The sequence below is a fragment of the Salvelinus namaycush genome, chromosome 8, assembly GCF_016432855.1.
Source record: "Salvelinus namaycush isolate Seneca chromosome 8, SaNama_1.0, whole genome shotgun sequence".
NCBI classification, from domain to species: Eukaryota; Metazoa; Chordata; class Actinopteri; order Salmoniformes; family Salmonidae; genus Salvelinus; species Salvelinus namaycush.
Window position 1 is genome coordinate 35,747,388 of NC_052314.1, and position 21,618 is coordinate 35,769,005.

Below are 21,618 nucleotides of genomic sequence, written 5' to 3' on the forward strand. Positions count from 1 at the left end.
TAACGACAAGACGAACACGAAAAAACACTTGGAAAATACAAAACAACAAAACGACGTAGACAGACCTGAACTTGAGAACTTACATATACACGAAGAACGCACGAACAGGTACAGACTACACAAACGAACGAAAACACGAAACAGTCCCGTGTGGTAGACACAGACACAGGAACAATCACCCACAAACAAACAGTGAGAACAGCCTACCTTAATATGGTTCTCAATCAGAGGAAACGTCAAACACCTGCCTCTAATTGAGAACCATATCAGGCAACACATTTAACCCCACATAGAAACACATAACATAGACTACCCACCCAGCTCACGTCCTGACCAACTAAACAAAGGAAAATAAGGTCAGGAACGTGACAGTACCCCCCCCCCCAAGATGCGGACTCCGGCCGCATAACTGAACCTCAAGGGGAGGGTCTGGGTGGGCATCTGTCCACGGTGGCGGCTCCGGCTCCGGACGTGGTCCCCACCCCACCATAGTCAATCCCCGCTTCTGTAGCCTCCTCCAAATGGCCACCCTCCAAATTAACCCCACTGGATTAAGGGGCAGCACCAGACTAAGGGGCAACACCGGAATGAGGGGCAGCTCCTGACTGAGGGGCAGCTCCGGACTGAGGGGCAGCTCCGGACTGAGGGGCAGCACCGGACTGGCTGGCGGATCCTGGCTGGCTGGCTCTGGCGGATCCTGGCTGGCTGGCTCTGGCGGATCCTGGCTGGCTGGCTCTGGCGGATCCTGGCTGGCTGGCTCTGGCGGATCCTGGCTGGCTGGCTCTGGCGGATCCTGGCTGGCTGGCTCTGGCGGATCCTGGCTGGCTGGCTCTGGCGGATCCTGGCTGGCTGGTTCTGGCGGATTCTGGCTGGCCGGCTCTGGCTGCTCATGGCTGGCTGGCGGCTCTGGCTGCTCATGGCTGGCTGGCGGCTCTTGCTGCTCATGGCTGGCTGGCGGCTCTGGCTGCTCATGGCTGGCTGGCGGCTCTGGCTGCTCATGGCTGGCTGGCGGCTCTGGCTGCTCATGGCTGGCTGGCGGCTCTTGCTGCTCATGGCTGGCTGGCGGCTCTGGCTGCTCATGGCTGGCTGGCGGCTCTGGCTGCTCATGGCTGGCTGGCGGCTCTGGCTGCTCATGGCTGGCTGGCGGCTCTGGCTGCTCATGGCTGCCTGGCGGCTCTGGCTGCTCATGGCTGGCTGGCGGCTCTGGCTGCTCATGGCTGGCTGGCGGCTCTGGCTGCTCATGGCTGGCTGGCGGCTCTTGCTGCTCATGGCTGGCTGGCGGCTCTTGCTGCTCATGGCTGGCTGGCGGCTCTGGCTGCTCATGGCTGGCTGGCGGCTCTGGCTGCTCATGGCTGGCTGGCGGCTCTGGCTGCTCATGGCTGGCTGGCGGCTCTGGCTGCTCATGGCTGGCTGGCGGCTCTGGCTGCTCATGGCTGGCTGGCGGCTCTGGCTGCTCATGGCTGGCTGGCGGCTCTGGCTGCTCATGGCTGGCTGGCGGCTCTGGCTGCTCATGTCTGGCGGAAGGCTCTGGCTGCTCCTGTCTGGCGGAAGGCTCTGGCTGCTCCTGTCTGGCGGAAGGCTCTGGCTGCTCATGTCTGGCGGAAGGCTCTGGCTGCTCCTGTCTGGCGGAAGGCTCTAGCGGCTCCTGTCTGGCGGACGGCTCTAGCGGCTCCTGTCTGGCGGACGGCTCTAGCGGCTCCTGTCTGGCAGATGGCTCTGAAGGCTCATGACAGACGGGCGGCTTTGAAGGCTCAGTACAGACGGGCAGTTCATGCGGCGCTTGGCAGACGGACAGCTCAGACGGCGTTGGGCAGACGGGCAGTTCAGGCGCCGTTGGGCAGACGGGCAGTTCAGGCGCCGTTGGGCAGACGGGCAGTTCAGGCGCCGCTGGGCCGGAACTGGAGGTACCGGGCTAAGGACACGCACCTTCAGGCTAGTGCGGGGAGCAGCAACAGGACACACAGGACTCTGGAGGCGCACAGGAGGCTTAGTGCGTGGTGTAGGCACTGGTGGTAATGGGCAGGAGACACGCACCACTGGGCTAGTGCGTGGAGGAGGAACAGGGCTCTGGAGACGCACAGGAGGCTTGGTGCGTGGTGCCGGCACTGGTGGTACTGGGCTGGTGCGGGGACGTGGCGCCGGATATACCGGACCATGCAGGCGTACTGGCTCCCTTGAGCACTGAGCCTGCCCAACCTTACCTGGTTGTATGCTCCCCGTAGCCCGCCCAATGCGGGGAGGTGGAATAACCCGCACTGGGCTGTGTATGCGAACCGGGGACACCATGCGTAAGGCTGGTGCCATGTATGCCGGCCCGAGGAGACGCACTGGTGGCCAGATGCGTTGGGCCGGCTTCATGACATCCGGCTCAATACTCAATCTAGCCCTGCCTGTGCGGGGAGGTGGAATAACCCGCACCGGGCTATGCACACGTACAGGAGACACCGTGTGCTCTACCGCATAACACGGTGTCTGCCCGTACTCTCGCTCTCCACGGTAAGCTCGGGGAGTTGGCGCAGGTCTCCTACCTGACTTCGCCACACTCCCTTGTAGCCCCCCCCCCCCCAAGAAATGTTTGGGCTTGACTCACAGGTTTCCAGCCTCGCTTCCGTGCTGCCTCCTCATACCACCGCCTCTCGGCTTTAGCTGCCTCCAGCTCTTCACGAGGGCGGCGATATTCTCCTGGCTGTGCCCATGGACCTTTTCCGTCCAATATTTCCTCCCATGTCCATGAATCCTGCGATCGCTGTTGCTTTCTCCCACGCCGCTTGGTCCTTTGTTGGTGGGTGATTCTGTAACGGCTGTCTAATGCCTCCTCCTCGGATGAGGAGGAGGAGTAAGGGTCGGACCAAAACGCAGCGTTGAATGAAGACATAATGAATATTTATTAACGACAAGACGAACACGAAAAAACACTTGGAAAATACAAAACAACAAAACGACGTAGACAGACCTGAACTTGAGAACTTACATATACACGAAGAACGCACGAACAGGTACAGACTACACAAACGAACGAAAACACGAAACAGTCCCGTGTGGTAGACACAGACACAGGAACAATCACCCACAAACAAACAGTGAGAACAACCTACCTTAATATGGTTCTCAATCAGAGGAAACGTCAAACACCTGCCTCTAATTGAGAACCATATCAGGCAACACATTTAACCCCACATAGAAACACATAACATAGATTACCCACCCAGCTCACGTCCTGACCAACTAAACAAAGTTAAACAAAGGAAAATAAGGTCAGGAACGTGACACACCTGTTAATTGAAATGCATTCCAGGTGACTACCTGATGAAGCTGGTTGAGAGAATGCCAAGTGTATGCAAAGCTGTCATCAAGGCAAAGTGTGGCTACTTTGAAGAATCACAAATATAAAATATATTTTGATTTGTTTCAAACTTCATGATTCCATATGTGTTATTTCATAGTTTCGATGTCTTCACAATTATTATGCAATGTAGAAAATAGTACACATTTAAGAAAAACCCTGGAATGAGTGTCCAATCTTTTGACTGGTACTGTGTATAAATGCCCAAACTGTACATGAACTGTAGCCAACTGGGCCATCTGGCCACAGCCTGCACAGCCATCATCTGTAAGAGCTGTAAAGACAACCTTCCCACTTTGGACTGCACCCTGTAACCTGCGCAGAAACGGCAGCCACTTCTTCAGAACCTGCCCCAGTTCCCACACAGGCAGGGTAAGAGCCAAAAAACCCAACCCCACTAACCCCCACCCCATCCACCAGACAACAACAATGAAGAAGCCAGAACCAGTCCCAGACCCAGAACTTTCCACATACAACGGCCAACCCAACACCCAAAACGTCCCAGAAACAGCCCCCACCACCACCACCACCCAAGTCATCCCAGAAACCATGACCCTGACATTACCATCAGAACAGAAATACACACTCCAGATGGCTGTTCATGGTTGCCTCCCCACTAGGGAATTCATCCATAGACGGCAGAGGATACAACCACAACTGTCGCCTCCATCCAGCAATTGCCAGCCCATGCCCCACCCCTCCCCCAACACACAGACTGACATTCAGATTGACTGACAGACTATTTCTTCTGATTCTTTTTTGATTGCTATTATTTTTTTTTATGTTTTATTGGATGACCATTTGGTTATTGTTTGAATTGTTTATTGTTTTGAATTTTTTATTGACGATGGATTGACTGATTGATTCTCATTTTAACTGACTGAATATTTTACCTGTAAGAATTTTGGGAAAAAAACGAATGAAATCACCTTTTAATATGCATTTTTAAGATGAATATTGAAATATCATAACTGTAACAGAGGGACAGAGCCTTTCCTTGTGATTCTATTGTGATTCTACTGTATCTCAAATTAGACAAACAGATGTTCAATGTGAAGTCATTGCTAGCTCATCAGTATGATGTTATTTGAATGAGAAGGATGGAACCCCGCTCTGGTTAACATGGTCTCACCTGATTGGCTGGCGTTGGCGTGGGTTGTCGTTTGGCTTATCCCATTGGTGTGGAGGGAGGCGGAGCGGGACAGGGGAAGGGCGGGATGTCGGGTGGGGACAGGTATGAAGGTGGGGTCCAGGTCTAGGATCAACCGGTTGAGCTGCTCGATGGACTCATCCATGTCTGTTGCTAACGAGGCAAGCTCCTCCTCCCCACAGGGTTCCCCCGAGGGTAAGGGTGTGTGTGTGGTGTGTGTGGTGTATGTGGCATGTGTACTGTGTTGGACATGTGTGGTGTGTGTGGCATATGTGGTGTGTGTGGAATGTTTGTTGCTGTCCATCTGCACAGGCGACCTCTCAACCCCCTCCACTCCCTCCACTCGTCTCTGCACCGCCTCTCTTCTGCTGGTCCCCGTATTGGGCATGTCTGGAACTGACAGGGTGTCTGGACCAATCAGAGAAGGTGTATCCACAGGGCTGTCCCACCCCCTGTCTGTTTGCTCCTCCCCCTCTGGGGCGTCGACCGTCTGCTGCTGCTGCACCCATGATTGGGTGGTGTAGGTGGAGGGGGTGGAGTATCCACTTCCCCTCTGGACCAATTGCTGGGCTTCAGGCAGGCTCTCAGAGGACAATGAACCAATGCTAGCCGAGCTATGCCTGTCCAAGACGGGGCTAGCCTCAGGGATAACCTCGTCATCATCCAGGATGTCTGTCTCCCTCTCGCTGAGCAAGGCCTCCTCATTGACAGGCTGCCCAAAGCCTTCCTTGTCCCCGTCCAACTTCCCCTCTCTATTACTGGAGACTGGGAGCTTTGTCATGTCTTCCAGAGGCTGAGCCTTCTCCAGGCCAACCCCAGATAGAAGACTCCTTTGCTGGGTACGTTCGTCCTCACTGGGCCCTCTCCCGGGGCTCACTGCAGTAATAACCCCTGTCCACTGGGAGGCAATAGAGAGGCCTGAATCCCTACTGGCTGACAAGGCGAGGTGACTGGGGATAGGGCCACTGGTTGCCTGGGGAAACATATCACCTCCTTTGTCACTACTCCTCTTCCTCACTCTGGCGTAGAGGCTGCCATTGGCAGGGACAGGGCTACGAGGCAGAGCTGAGGAAGAGGCAGAGAAGATGTGTAAAACAGGCAGCGATAACTCAAGAGTACTTAGACACACAGACACAAAAAGTATGACACGCTTAACAACCTAGAACCCTCAACCTCTTTTAATCATCCTTCGACACACACACAGAGGTCTGGTGCACTGGACACACACACAGTGCCAAGTGTAGGTCCAAAAGGCTTCTTAACAGCTTCTATCCCCAGGCCTTGCATTGACCCCACCTTTTTTTACGCTGCTCTTACTCGCTGTTTATTATCTATGCATAGCCACTTTACCCCTACCTACATGTACATATTACCTGAATTACCTGAATTAACCTCTGTCTATTGACTCGGTACTTGTACCCCCTGTGTATAGCCTCGTTATTGGTATTACATTTCAATCTCAGTTGAACCTCCCCTCCCCTTTGCCCTCAGAACAGCCTCAATTCATCAAGGCATGGACTCTACAAGGTGTGGAAAAAGTTCCACAGGGATGCTGGCCCATGTTGACTCCAAATGCTTCCCACAGTTGTGTCAAGTTGGCTTGATGTCCTTTGGGTGGTGGACCATTCTTGATACACATGGGAAACTGTTGAGCTTGAAAAACCCAGCAGTGGTGCATATCTTGACACAAACTGGTGTGCCTGGCACCTACTACCATACCCCGTTGAAAGGCACTTACATATTTTGTCTTGCACCTTCACCCTCTGAATGGCACTCATACACTATCCATGTCTCAATTGTCTCAAGGCTTAAAAATCCTTCTTTAACCTGTCTCCTCCCCTTCATCTACACTGATTTGAAGTGGATTTAGCAAGTGACGTCAATAAGGGATCATAGCTTTCACCTGGATTCACCTAGTCAGTCTGTACCATGGAAAGAGTGTCCTTAATGTTTTGTGCAGTCAGTGTAGTTTCAGCAGAGAGGAAGAGGCTAAGCGAGAGGGTTCACTCGCCAAAATCTGTCCATTATAAGCCCAATGTTTTTCTATGGGAATAATATGCAGACCTAAGCTTGTCGCCTGCCTTCCCATCTTTGGGACAGAGACTCCCGTTGTTAGGTCGGAGACATGAGCATCTCATCATTATATCAGATCTCTGGGTTCAGCCTCTTGCAAATAGGAAAGGAAAGTGCACAGTGCACTGTTAGGATGCTCTAAAGTAAATTGAAATTTCAGCAAAATTATATAATTACTCCTGTCTAAATAAAATTATTAAAAATACTTCACCAGGGAGCATGACTTAGCCACAGAGGATCATTCGCTTTTTTTTATATATATATAGCTGTGGATTGTTTCAAATTATGCAATGGGCAGCTCTAATCCTGGATGCTGATTGGTTAAAACTGCATTTGAGCCGGTGTCTATTCCACAAGTTACCACCAAATCTATGACGTTCAAATGCTTATTTGCTCTGTTCCATCTGACTCCTCAATCCATTGTCTCATCAGCTCAGCCAGGTAATTGATATACTAGATCTACACTGTAAAAAGCATTTAGAAATTATCTCCCATTTCTTTTAGACTAGCATTTTGTTTTCCACAGCGGAGATTTGTAATAACTTTGCTGTCTCTCCGAGATTTGAAACATAGTTTCAATAGGGAAATTCGATCTCCAGCTGTCCTATGGTAATAAAAAAATGTGTTGAGAGTCAGGATTAGAGTCAGGCTGGCAACTTTTCTCAGCCAGTCGAAATAATGCATCAGTATCATTTTTATGGATATATACAAAAAAAATGTCAATAGAAAACACGAAAATGCAACTAGTTTGCTGTCATATCAGCTTCAGTTTGAAGTGGTTGTGTTAGCTGTGTAGTTGGCTATCTCTTCTGAACAGTGGCCTAGCGAGAGAGCAAATGTTATATGCCAGGCGAAATCGCACATCATTAGCTCATTGTTATGTATCCCCAAAAAATCACTAGAAAAGATCTTAAGCAACTGCAAATGCGGCAACTTTGCTGTTATTCTGGCTGCACAGTTTGAAGTGACTGTGTTAGCCAAAGGTGGCAAGCTAGAGCTTCTTAGGAATAGGCCCCTTTTTTCTCCATTTCCTGTCTGAATGACGTGCCCAAAGTAAACTGTCTGTAGCTCAGGCCCTAAAGCCAGGATATGCATATAATTGGTACCATTGGAAAGAAAACACGTTGAAGTGTTTAGAAATGTTAAAATAATGTAGGAGAATATAACACAATAGATATGGTAGGAGAAAATCCAAAGAAAAACCAACCAGACATTTTTTTGAGAGAGACCATCCTCTTAGAAATGCAAGAGAAATGTCATATTGAAAATTAGCTCTCTGGATGCAATTCCTATGGGTCCACAGGGTGTCAGCAGTCTATGTTCAAGGCTTCAGGCTTCTAACTTAAACAAATAATAAGAAATAACAGTTTCAGTAGAAGGACACAGTCATGGAAATTCGTGTTTGCGCGCACCATGAAGACATTACTGCTAAAATAGGTTTCCTATTGAACATACTTCTTTCTGAAAGAAATATTATAGTTTAATTACATTTTAGGGTGTCTGAGGAGTAAATAGAAATGTACTTTGACTTGTTGGAACAAAATTTAGGGATACATTTTTGGATTCCTTTCTCTGCAGGTTGAACGAGTGGATTACTCAAATCGATGGCGCCAACTAAACAGACTTTTTGGGATATAAAGATGGATTTTATCTAACAAAACTACACTACATGTTATAGCTGGGACCCTTTGGATGACAAATCAGAGGAAGATTTTTTTTAAACTCAGTGAATTATTTAATCGTTATATGTGAATGTATGAAACCTGTGCCGGTGGAAAAATATTTTGATGTGGGGCGCCGTCCTCAAACAATCGCATGGCATGTTTTAGCTGTAATAGCTAATGTAAATCGGACAGTGCAGTTAGATTAACATGAATATAAGCTTTCAGACAATATAAGACACTTAATATGTACCTACATGTTTAAAATCCATAATATTTATGATTATTTATTTGAATTGCGCGCCCTCCAGTTTCACCGGAAGTTGTCCCGTTAGCGGGACACCGATCCTTAACCTCTCTGGGATATGTGGGACGGTAGCGTCCAACCTGGCCAACATCCAGTGAAAATGCAGAGCGCCAAATTCAAATAAATTACTATAAAAAGTAAACTTTCATGAAATCACATATTCAAAATACCAAATTAAAGCTACACTTGTTGTGAATCCAGCCAACGTGTCAGATTTCAAAAATGCTTTACGGCGAAAGCAAACAATGCTATTATCTGAGGATAGCACCACAGCTAACAATCACAGACCATCATATTTCAACCCTCTCGGCGCGACACAAAACGCAGAAATAAAGATATAATTCATGCCTTACCTTTGACGAGCTTCTTCTGTTGTCACTCCAATATGTCCCATAAACATCACAAATGGTCCTTTTGTTCAATTAATTCCGTCGATATATATCCAAAATGTCCATTTATTTGGCGCGTTTGATCCAGAAAAACACTGGTTCCAACTGCACAACGTGACTACAAAATATCTCAAAAGTTACCTGTAAGCGTTGTCCCAACATTTCAAACTACTTTTGTAATACAACTTTAGGTATTTTTTTACGTAAATAATCGATAAAATTGAAGACGGGATGATCTGTGTTCAATACCGGAGGAAAACAATGTGTAGCATGCTTTCTGGTCACGCGCCTAACAAACAGTACATTTCACTGGAGCCTCATTCTAAACATGGCTACTTCTTCATTTCTCAAAGGAAAAACCTCAACCAGTTTCTAAAGACTGTTGACATCCAGTGGAAGCGATAGGAACTGCAGGAAGGTCCCTTAGAAATCTGGATTCCCAATGAAATTCATTGAAAAGAGAGTGACCTCAAAATAAAAATTTCTGAATGGTTTGTCCTCGGGGTTTTGCCTGCCAAATAAGTTCTGTTATAGTCACAGACATGATTCAAACAGTTTTAGAAACGTCAGAGTGTTTTCTATCCAATGCTAATATTAATATGCATATATTAGCATCTGGGACTGAGTAGGAGGCAGTTTACTCTGCGCATGCTTTTCATCCAAACGTGAAAATGCTGCCCCCTATCCTAGAGAAGTTAAGACAAGCAAGCAAGGGATAAGAACATTCACAGCCATCATGGTAATGGAACATTTAGAATGAACGACCGTTCTTTTTGAATATCCATAGATTTAGAACAAAAAGACTTAACGACTGGGTCACGTCTCCGGCAACTGAACCGATAGGACGAACGACCAGCCGGCTTGGGTAGCAACCCTAGATTTGTGTCAGGACTATATCTAGTGGAAGGATTAAATAGTATGAATGAATTCATAAAATAATGTTTTTAATTTAAATATGTCAACAATTATTTGAATATGTTGATAACCCGTTGTATAAAAGTGATAATTCCCTCGAAGCCAGTGTTTTGAGGATATATTGGCACAGTTTTCTGGCCCTCAACTTTGTCTCGGCCCTAACATCACCCATGCAATATATGCTCCAAACACCAGCTTTTCGGGCATTATCACTTAATCAAGGGTGTGTAGGCCTATACCTACAGTGGGGAGAACAAGTATTTGATACACTGCCGATTTTGCAGGTTTTCCTACTTACAAAGCATGTAGAGGTCTGTCATTTTTTATCATAGGTACACTTCAACTGTGAGAGACGGAATCTAAAACAAAAATCCAGAAAATCACATTGTATAAATTTTAAGTAATTAATTTGCATTTTATTGCATGACATAAGTATTTGATCACCTACCAACCAGTAAGAATTCCGGCTCTCACAGACCTGTTAGTTTTTCTTTAAGAAGCCCTCCTGTTCTCCACTCATTACCTGTATTAACTGCACCTGTTTGAACTCGTTACCTGTATAAAAGACACCTGTCCACACACTCAATCAAACAGACACCAACCTCTCCACAATGGCCAAGACCAGAGAGCTGTGTAAGGACATCAGGGCTAAATTGTAGACCTGCACAAGGCTGGGATGGGCTACAGGACAATAGGCAAGCAGCTTGGTGAGAAGGCAACAACTGTTGGCGCAATTATTAGAAAATGGAAGAAGTTCAAGATGATGGTCAATCACCCTCGGTCTGGGGCTCCATGCAAGATCTCACCTCGTGGGGCATCAATGATCATGAGGAAGGTGAGGGATCAGCCCAGAACTAGACGGCAGGACCTGGTCAATGACCTGAAGAGAGCTGGTACCACAGTCTCAAAGAAAACCATTAGTAACACACTACGCCGTCATGGATTAAAATCCTGCAGCGCACGCAAGGTCCCCCTGCTCAAGCCAGCGCATGTCCAGGCCCGTCTGAAGTTTGCCAATGATCATCTGGATGATCCAGAGGAGGAATGGGAGAAGGTCATGTGGTCTGATGAGACAAAAATAGAGCTTTTTGGTCTAAACTCCACTCGCTGTGTTTGGAGGAAGAAGAAGGATGAGTACAACCCCAAGAACACCATCCCAACCGTGAAGCATGGAGGTGGAAACATCATTCTTTGGGGATGATTTTCTGCAAAGGGGACAGGACGACTGCACCTTATTGAGGGGAGGATGAATGGGGCCATGTATCGCGAGATCTTGGCCAACAACTTCTTTCCCTCAGTAAGAGCATTGAAGATGGGTCATGGCTGGGTCTTCCAGCATGACAACGACCCAAAACACACAGCCAGGGCAACTAAGGAGTGGCTCCGTAAGAAGCATCTCAAGGTCCTGGAGTGGCCTAGCCAGTCTCCAGACCTGAATCCAATAGAAAATCTTTTTCTGAAAGAATTGCCCAGCGACAGCCCCGAAACCTGAAGGATCTGGAGAAGGTCTGTATGGAGGAGTTGGCCAAAATACCTGCTGCAGTGTGTGCAAACCTGGTCAAGAACTACAGGAAATGTATGATCTCTGTAATTGCAAACAAAGGTTTCTGTACCAAATGTTAAGTTATGCTTATCTGATGTATCAAATACTTATGTCATGCAATAAAATTCAAATGAATTACTTAAAAATCATACAATGTGATTTCTCCCCACTGTATTTAGGAAGCCAGCAATTTGGGTAGTGCGACTAGCAATACTGCCCTACCAAGCATAAAGGTAGTAACTGCTCATAAGGTGGAACTAAGAAAAATTGCTTTTATTTACCTTGGTTTCACAGTAACTTTATGCAGTTACTGCTAACATGACCCCAATTTTCTCCAAAACACAATACAATTATTTATAAAAAAAATACAAAATAAATAACTTTTATTTAACCAGGTAGGCTAGTTGAGAACAAGTTCTCATTTACAACTGCGACCTGGCCAAGAATAAAGCAAAACAGTTTGACAAATACAACAACACAGAGTTACACATGGAATTAACAAACATACAGTCAATAATACAGTATGAAAAGTAGAAACAGTAGAAAAAAAGATATATACAGTGTGTGCAAATGAGGTAAGATAAGGGAGGTAAGGCAATAAATAGGCCATGGTGGCAAAGTAATTACAATATACAAATTAAACACTGAAGTGATTGATGTGCAGAAGATAAATGTGCAAGTAGAGATACTGGGTGCAAAGGAGCAAGATGAATAAATAAATACAGTATGGGGATGAGGTTGGATGGGCTATATTACAGATGGGCTATGTACAGGTGCAGTGATCTGAGAGCTGCTCTGATAGCTGGTGCTTAAAGCTAGTGAGGGAGATATGTGTCTCCAGCTTCAGTGATTTTCGCAGTCCGTTCCAGTCGTTGGCACCAGAGAACTGGAAGGAAAGGCGGCCAAAGGAGAAATTGGCTTTGGGGGTGACTAGTGAGATATACCTGCTGGAGAGCGTGCTATGGGTAGGTGCTGCTATGGTGACCAGTGAGCTGAGATAACGCAGGGCTTTACCTAGCAGAGACTTGTAGATGACCTGGAGCCAGTGGGTTTGGCGACGAGCATAAAGCGAGGGCCAGCCAACGAGAGTGTACAGGTCGCAATGGTGGGTAGTATACGGGGCTTGGTGACAAAACGGATGGCACTGTGTTAGACTGCATCCAATTTGCTGAGTAGAGTGTTGGATGCTATTTTGTAAATGACATCGGCAAAATCGAGGATCGGTAGGATGGTCAGTTTTACGAGGGTATGTTTGGCAGCATGAGTGAAGGATGCTTTGTTGCGAAATAGGAGGCTGAATCTAGATTTAATTTTGGATTGGAGATGCTTCATGTGAGTCTGGAAGGAGAGTTTACAGTCTTACCAGACACCTAGGTATTTGTAGTTGTCCACATATTCTAAGTCAGAACCGTCCAGAGTAGTGATGCTGGAAGGGCGGCAGGTGCGGGCAGCGATCGGTTGAAGAGCATGCATTTAGTTTTACTTGCATTGAAGAGCAGTTGGAGGCCACAGAAGGAGAGTGGTATGGCACTGAAGCTCGTCTGGAGGTTAGTTTACACAGTTTCCAATGAAGGGCCAGAAGTATACAGAATGGTGTCGTCTGCATAGAGGTGGATCAGAGAATCACCAGCAGCAAGAGCGACATCATTGATGTATACAGAGAAGAGAGTCGGCCCGAGAATTGAACCCTGTGGCACCTCCATAGAGACTGCCAGAGGTCCAGACAACAGGCCTCCCGATTTGACACACTGAACTCTATCAGAGAAGTAGTTGGCAGTCATTTGAGAAACCAGGGCTGTTTGGTCTGCCGATAAGAATGTTGTGATTGACAGAGTTGAAAGCCTTGGCCAGGTCGATGAATAAGGCTGCACAGTAATGTCTCTTATCGATGGCGGTTATGATATTGTTTAGGACCTTGAGCGTGGCTGAGGTGCACCCATGACCAGCTCTGAAACTAGATTGCATAGTGGAGAAGGTACGGTGAGATTTGAAATGGTCGGTAATCTGTTTGTTAACTTGGCTTTCGAAGACCTTAGAAAGGCAGGGTGGGATAGATATAGGTCTGTAGCAGTTTGGGTCTAGAGTGTCTCCCCCTTTGAAGAAGGGGATGATCGCGGCAGCTTTCCAATCTTTGGGAATCTCAGATAATACGAAAGAGAGGTTGAACAGGCTAGTAATAGGGGTTGCAGCAATTTCGGCAGATAATTTTAGAAAGAGAGGGTCCAGATTGTATAGCCTGGCTGATTTGTAGGGGTCCAGATTTTGCAGCTCTTTCAGAACATCAGCTATCTGGATTTGGGTAAAGGAGAAATGAGGGAGGCTTGGGCGAGTTGCTGTGGGGGGTGCCGGGCAGTTGACCGGGGTAGGGTTAGCCAGGTGGAAAGCAGGGCCAGTCGTGGAAAAATGCTTCTTAAAATTCTCAATTATATTGGACTTATCGGTGGTGACAGTGTTTCCTAGCCTCAGTGCAGTGGGCAGCTGAGAGGAGGTGTTCTTATTCTCCATTAACTTTACAGTGTCCCAGAACCTTTTTGAGCTTGTGGAAGGCTACCCAAAACGTTTGACCCAAGTTAAACAATTTAAAGGCAATGCTACCAAATACTAATTGAGTGTATGTAAACTTCTGACCCACTGGGAATGTGATGAAAGAAATAAAAGCTGAAATAAATCATTCTCTCTACTATTGTTCTGACATTTCACATTCTTAAAATAAAGTGGTGATCCTAACTGACCTAAGACAGGGCATTTTTACTAGGAGTAAATATCAGGAATTGTGGAAAAACTGAGTTTAAATGTATTTGGCTAAGGTGTATGTAAACTTCCGACTTCAACTGTATGAAAGTGCCCATCTGTCAGTTTTTTTTAACCACGTACACAACAAATAAGCTGAGCTTCTCAGTTATTTTTTGTTTACCTCTCAACTCAACAAAGTCTGTTTTTTAACTTCCATTGCGAATAATAGTTCCTCAGTACTTAAAAAATCTATCCAACACTCCCAGCCTCGATAATCACCAACGCTTTGGTGTGGAAGAACCAAATATCATGATCGGATGATATATCGAGTAGAAACATCACTAGAGCAGGAAACTCTGAGGGCCCGGAATAGGCTAGTTGATACAACAATGTAAGTTCACTAGCTACAGCTTCAGGCCGGACCCAGTGATGATTTGATACAATGTTGCACTTGACTAGCAATAGATCAAGTCAAGACAGATAGAAAGGGAGGCAGACAGGCAGAGTAGAGAGAACCGCAATGTTTTCTACTGTTATATTTGTTGGCTTTAGACCTATGTATTTTACTTAGTTGACGATGGAAGCTGTTTGGGCTGCAGGGGCAGTATTGAGTAGCCGGATAAAAGGTGCCCATTTCAAACGGCCTCGTACTCAATTCTTGCTCGTACAATATGCATATTATTATTACTATTGGATAGAAAACACTCTCTAGTTTCTAAAACCATTTGAATTATATCTGTGAGTAAAACAGAACTCCTTTTGCAGCAAACTTCCTGACAGGAAGTGGAAAATCTGAAATCGATGCTCTCTTCTAGGGGCTGCCTATTAAAGTCCTTGAGATTTATTTGTTTAGATGCACTTCATACGTCTTCCACTAGATGTCGACAAGGAGTGAGAGAAGAAATGAACTGTGTAACTTGATCTGGGCTCGTATAATTGCTCTTTCTATGACGTGTCACCAGTTTCCTGTTTTCTGGAGAGCGCGTCATGGGACCTGGATTTGCCTTCTGATAAGCTGTCGTTACGGACGACTAATATCTCCGGCTTTGATTTTATTTGATACATGTGACCATATCATCGTAAAGTATGGTTTTTCAATATAGTTTAATCAGATTATTGAATTTTTTTCGGGAGTTTTGCCGTGTTCCGTTCTCTTCCGTTTGTTGACATGGAAAGATTCGTGCCACTTGGCTAGTGCGCTTGCTAAATCGAGAGGGAAAGAGGCCATTCTAAATCCAAACAACGATTGTTCTTGACAAAGGACCCCTTGTCCAACATTCTGATGAAAGATCAGCAAAAGTAGGAAACATTTTATGATGCTATTTCATATATCTGTCGTACATGTGAACTAGTCGTTGGAGCCCAGCTTTTGGGTACTCTCTAGCTATACCGAAGCTGTATGTCGAAATGAAGTTATTTTTAGAATTCTAACACGGCGATTGCATTAAGAACTAGTGGATCTATCATTTCCTATACAACATGTATTTTTTAGTTATGTTTATGAATAGCTATTTGGTCAGAATATGTGTGTCAGAAATAGTGTCAGAAAAAAATCCGGACGTTGTGGGAAAAAGTAGCTACGTTAGCACAATGTATAACCACTGATTTCAGCTCTAAATATGCACATTTTCGAACAAAACATAAGTGTATGTATAACCTGATGTTATAGGACTGTCATCTGATGAAGAATATCAAGGTTAGTCAAAAATTATATATCTTTTACTGGTTTGTTACGATCGCTAACTTTTACTGCTGGGAAATGGCTTGTGTTTTTGGCTATTGTGGTAAGCTAATATAACGCTATATTGTGTTTTCGCTGTAAAACACTTAATAAATCGGAAATATTGTCTGGAATCACAAGATGCCTGTCTTTCATTTGCTGTACACTATGTATTTTTCAGAAATGTTTTATGATGAGTATTTAGGTATTTGGCGTTGGTGTCTGTAATTATTCTGTCTGCTTTCGGTGCAATTTCTGATTGTAGCTGCAATGTAAACTATGATTTATACCTGAAATATGCACATTTTTCGAACAAAACATAGATTTATTGAATAACATGTTATAAGACTGTCATCTGATGAAGTTGTTTCTTGGTTAGTTTGGTTGGTTCTTGGTTAGTTAGGTTGGCTTTGTGCATGCTACCTGTGCTGTGAAAAATGTCTGTCCTTTTTTGTATTTGGTGGTGAGCTAACATAAATATACGTGCTGTTTTCGCTGTAAAACATTTAAAAAATCTGACATGTTGGCTGGATTCACAAGATGTGTACCTTTCATTTGCTGTATTGGACTTGTTAATGTGTGAAAGTTAAATACTTCTAAAAAATATATTTTGAATTTCGCGCCCTGCACTTGAAGTGGCTGTTGTCATATTGTGGGCGGCCTCGGGCTTGCAGCCAGAAGAAGTTATAGGCCTACGTCTAAATTGGCCTAAAGGCTATCACAGTTTACCAATGTGTCCATATGGCAGAGGCTGGTCCTCTTGCCATAGTTGAATTTTAACTTTAAGATTTTTATAATTTACTTCAGATTTTTATGATTAACCATCTGACAATGATTTATTATTGAAAGGAAACTGTTCCATGAAAATGCGCATTTAAAAACAATCATAACTAGCACGCAGATCGGTATAAATGGTAGGATAAATCGTAAGCTTCCCCAGACTTGAAACTCACAAGCTTCCTATTTTTTTTACTCTTACACCCGTTAAAAAATTGAAGGTCCCATGAAAAAACGTGCCCACCTTTGGAAATCAAAGGCCCCTCCAACTGATTTGTTCTGGCGCCGGCCCTGCTGTGACAGGACACAGATGGCAAGTTCTCTCTCTCTCACACACACACATGCACACCACACACAAAGTGACCTCTAATATCAGAGTAAACCAGGAAAGACAAAAAGGATTGTAGAATGAACTAGAGAGTGGTTCCAGCTGACTATCCACTCTGTTCTAAAAAACTCCAATAATTGCACCAGATGTTGATATTAGATAACACACAAATTCCTCTATCTGATGGAAGCTGTTTAGACAGACATTTTCATCTTGAAGAGCAATAATAACATACTCTTACTGTGACAACGCATGCATAACACACACAGTATATAGCTACCGTAACCATAAAGTTTGTGCCACAAAATTGCACTAGATGTTGATATTAGGTATCACGTTCCATAAAAACATCTTAGCTAATGATCTAGAACATCTGGGTTCACCTTCCATCCAGACTTTTCATAAATGAAACAGTGTGTGCATCCCAAATGACACCCTATTCCGTGTACAAAGCCTTACTTTTGATCAGAGCCATATGGGGCACTATATTGCATACTATATTGGGAATATGGTGCCATTTAGGACTCACTTCTTCTCTCATTCATAAAACAGTCTCAGCAGCCGGACTGCTTAACCCACAGAGCAATAAAATAAACATATTATAGATTCATATTGCTACCAGTATGACACACTAACCTGAAACATTGTGTGGGTGCCCTTATAGAAAAAACACATGATTTCACATGTGGAAATCACATGATTTCACATGAAATTTCACATGTGAATTCATGGGAAAACATGTGGTTTGGAACACTTCACTTAACATTTCACATGTGGAAACATGTGGTTCTGGAACACTGCACATGTGAAAACAAAAATGTGTCGTTATGATACACACAGTGCTTTTAACATACAATGTTTTCAACTTACATATTTGACACACTTTCACATATATGACTACATTGTGTATGTTTCTTTTTTCAGTAATTATTATTCAACATGTTGTCACCAGGGATTTAAACTCACAACCTCTTGGTTCATGGCATTCTGATCTTTCTTCTACGCCCCCACGCCTGTGTTAATAACTGATTTCACCTGTACTCTTTCTTACACTTTGGAGTGCAATGTTAATCTCAGCTTTGTTAAAAGTCAACTCATGAAAAACTATTTTATTTATCATAGTGATTCAGGAGTAACATTGAACTATACAGAAAACCCTCAAATTGCTAAAATAAGTAAATGAAATCAATAATGACAGAATAGTCACAATAATTGATAACTCAAAAAGCAATGAAGATGGCAGTCTTTTGCTAAGTGCAGGGATGTATTATAGGTAATGAAATTAATGTGTATGGGAATGCTACAGACTTTGTGGCACAGCAAAAAAAATTGTGCACCCCAAAAAGTGGTGATAAAGTAATTTATTACAAGGGTTTGGGATGGTTTAAAACCATATTGGACCATCATGTGATGTCCTGATGACTGGTAAAACAAATGTTCTAACATGGTTCTCACCTTTTTGGAAAAAACACATGAAATTCACGTGATCATGTTTTCACATGTGAAATTTCACGTGATAGAATGTTTTTTATTTGTAAGGGTGATGCCAGCAATCTGAATTTCCTGCTACACCACCAGGTCTGTGACCATGACAGAGATCGGGTATGGATTCATTGTGTAACGAACGTCGTCGGGAGAAGGAGAAGAGGACCAAAGTGCAGCGTGGTACGTATCCATAATACTTTTAATCAAGATGAATACACGAACAAAAACAACAAAACGACCAACGAACAGTTCTGACAGGTGCAACAACACTAACCAGAAAATAACCACCCACAAACACAAGTGTGAAAACAGGGTACCTAAGTATGGCTCTCAATCAGAGACAACGATAGACAGCTGCCTCTGATTGAGAACCATACCAGGCCAAACACATAGAAATAGAAAACCTAGACCTACAACATAGAATACCCACCCACATCACACCCTGACCAAACTACAAATAGAAACATACAAAGCAATCTACGGTCAGGGCGTGACACATTGGCAAGAATACATTTCTGCACTGCTAAAAGTTGCCCAGGTTTGTGTCCCTGAGCACTGTTACTTTTTTGTTAGTGTAATTGCACAGTTATTGACTTGATTCTGGGCAACTTTTAGCAGTGCAGAAATGTATTCTTGCCAATGAATCCGTAGCCGATCTCTGTCATGGACACAGACCTGGTGGTGTAGAAGGAAATTCAGATTGCTGGCATCACCCTTACAGAAAAAAAACATTATTGCTCTCGGGATTTGAACTTGCAACCTTGTGGTCTGCAGTGCATTAAAGGTTGACTTTGGGCAAAACCCCCAAAAATAACGTCTTTAAACTGTATGCCTGATCAATGCACCGTTATACCAGCAGAAACATTGCACCATCATGCAATCAGTGAAATCTGACTTAAAAATATACCTTATACACACAAGTAAAGACACACACATGATAACATATGCACTATACAAACACATACACATGAATGTTGTGTTGTAGATATGTGGGAGTAGAGTAGTAGCCTGAGTGTATTTGGAATTTGGTAGTTTATTAGGATCCCCATTAGCTGTTGTAAAAGCAGCAGCTACTCTTCCTGGGGTCCACACAAAACATGAAACATAATACAGAATGACATAATACAGAACATCATTAGACAAGAACAGCTCAAGGACAGAACTACATACATTTTTAAAAAGGCACACGTAGCCTACATACAAATGCATACACACAAACTATCTAGGTCAAATAAGGGAGGGCACACACTTAATGTGTTGTGAAATCTGTTGTGAAATGTAATGTAGTGTTTTTAATTGTATATAACTGCCTTAGTTTTGCTGGACCCCAGGAAGAGTAGCTGCTGCCTTGGCAGGTTTGGTGAATTAGCATGGCAGGATAGTAGACTGAGGTTAAGTTTAGGAAAAGGATTAGGGTTAGGCTTAGCTACAATGCAACAGTTGTCAACAACTGTTGTTCCAGACGCGAATGAACCTGCCACGGACCAATGGCAAGCATCAATGGGTGTAACTTCATATCAAGAAACGCCTCTACCAGAAAACACCTCTAATTGTGGTCTGCACTTACACCATTCTCAATAAGTATGAACCTGGTGGCACTGCAGAAACATTGATACACTCAAGAGGTTGCAAGTTCAAATCCTCGAAGCAGTCATGTATACTCTGTCAAGTACCCTTGAGCACTGCTAGTTTTATGTTGATGTAACGTTAGTGGTGATAATTGGACCATTATTGACTTGAATCAAGGCAGCTTTCAGCAAAGTGCAGGAATGTATTCTGGTGGTGTAGCAGATCATGTTGTCATGTGTTGACATTTTGAATCCCAATGTTGTCACATTTATTTCACATGAGATCATGTTTTCACGTGTGCTCACATGTTGTCGCATGCTATCACATGAACTTCGCATAAAATCACACGTGGTCACATGAGATCATGCGAGATCACATTCCTATGAAATTCATGTGTTTTTTCCGTAATGGTGGTTTTGAACCCAATATGATATCCAGATGGACAAAAATCCATCCTAACAAAGCTACATACACACGCACAAATGCAAAAACACACACATGCAGGCACGCACACAAACACGCACATACACACGGAATGATAAATACCCAGTGTAGCCTCCTCAGTCCAGCGAGACTATGAAACTCAAAACCAGACTGGCATAGTAAAGCCTCTCTCAACCTCAAGTCATTCACACACACACACACACACACACACACACACACACACACACACACACACACACACACACACACACACACACACACACACACACACACACACACACACACACACACACACACACACACACACACACACACACACACACACACACACACAACTCCCTCCCACAGAGCACACACACAAACACACACACCAGCATGCAAACATCCCTTCCCACTCATCAATGTAACACACGTATTGAACAAGCTGCAACACAGACAAAAACGATACCCTTGTAACTTATACCAACTCCTCTCCCACCAAAAACACTCACTACCATCACTAACACCACATGCATTCACTAATACAAACAGTACTACAACAACTTACAGCAACAACGTCATCCCTATAACAACTGTAACACAGCTTACATCATCACTACATCTGGAAACAACATGCAAGAAACGCCTCATTCCACAAGTCCCTTCAAAATGTGAGGGAGAGTAGGAGAGAACCCAGATGACAAACACATGAGTGAAACAAGAAAGATAAGTAAAATAATAAATGAAAATGAGAGGGGAAGAAGAGAAGAGAAAGAGAGGAGAAAGAGAAGGAAAAGAGTGGTAACCGTTCATACCAGGTTTTGCGTAGAGCTCCTCTCCTCTCCTGTCGTCTTTCTTTCTCTCAGGCAGCTAAAGGATGGCTAACAGAGAGTAACATTCTTTCTCTCTTACTCTATAGGTGCTAACTGCCCCCCTGGGTCCCCCCACGCCCTCTCTCTCTCTCTGTCTCTGCGCTCTCTCTCTCCCTTCTCAATTCAATTTCAATTTAAGGGGCTTTACTGGCATGGGAAACATATGTTTACATTGCCAAAACAAATGAAATAGATAATAAAGAAAAGTTAAATAAACAATAAAAAATGAACAGTTAACATTACACTCACAAAGTTCCAAAAGAATAAAGACATTTCAAATGTCATATTATTTCTATATACAGTGTTGTAATGATGTTCAAATACTTAAAG

At 44.2% G+C, this 21,618-nt stretch overlaps 1 protein-coding gene across 1 annotated transcript in view; it reads right to left on the reverse strand.

Moving 5' to 3' along the window:
• Window positions 1–21,266, reverse strand: part of LOC120052639 (tensin-3-like) — a 76,600-nt gene extending 55,334 nt beyond the window's left edge. The window contains exons 1-2 of the mRNA XM_038999677.1: window positions 21,232–21,266; window positions 4,476–5,558 (exon numbers count right to left, since the gene is read on the reverse strand). Of these exons, the coding sequence (XP_038855605.1) occupies window positions 4,476–5,478 (1,003 nt within the window). The 5' untranslated portion in view covers window positions 5,479–5,558; window positions 21,232–21,266. The remainder of the gene's footprint in view (window positions 1–4,475; window positions 5,559–21,231) is intronic.
• Window positions 21,267–21,618: the final 352 nt, after the last annotated feature.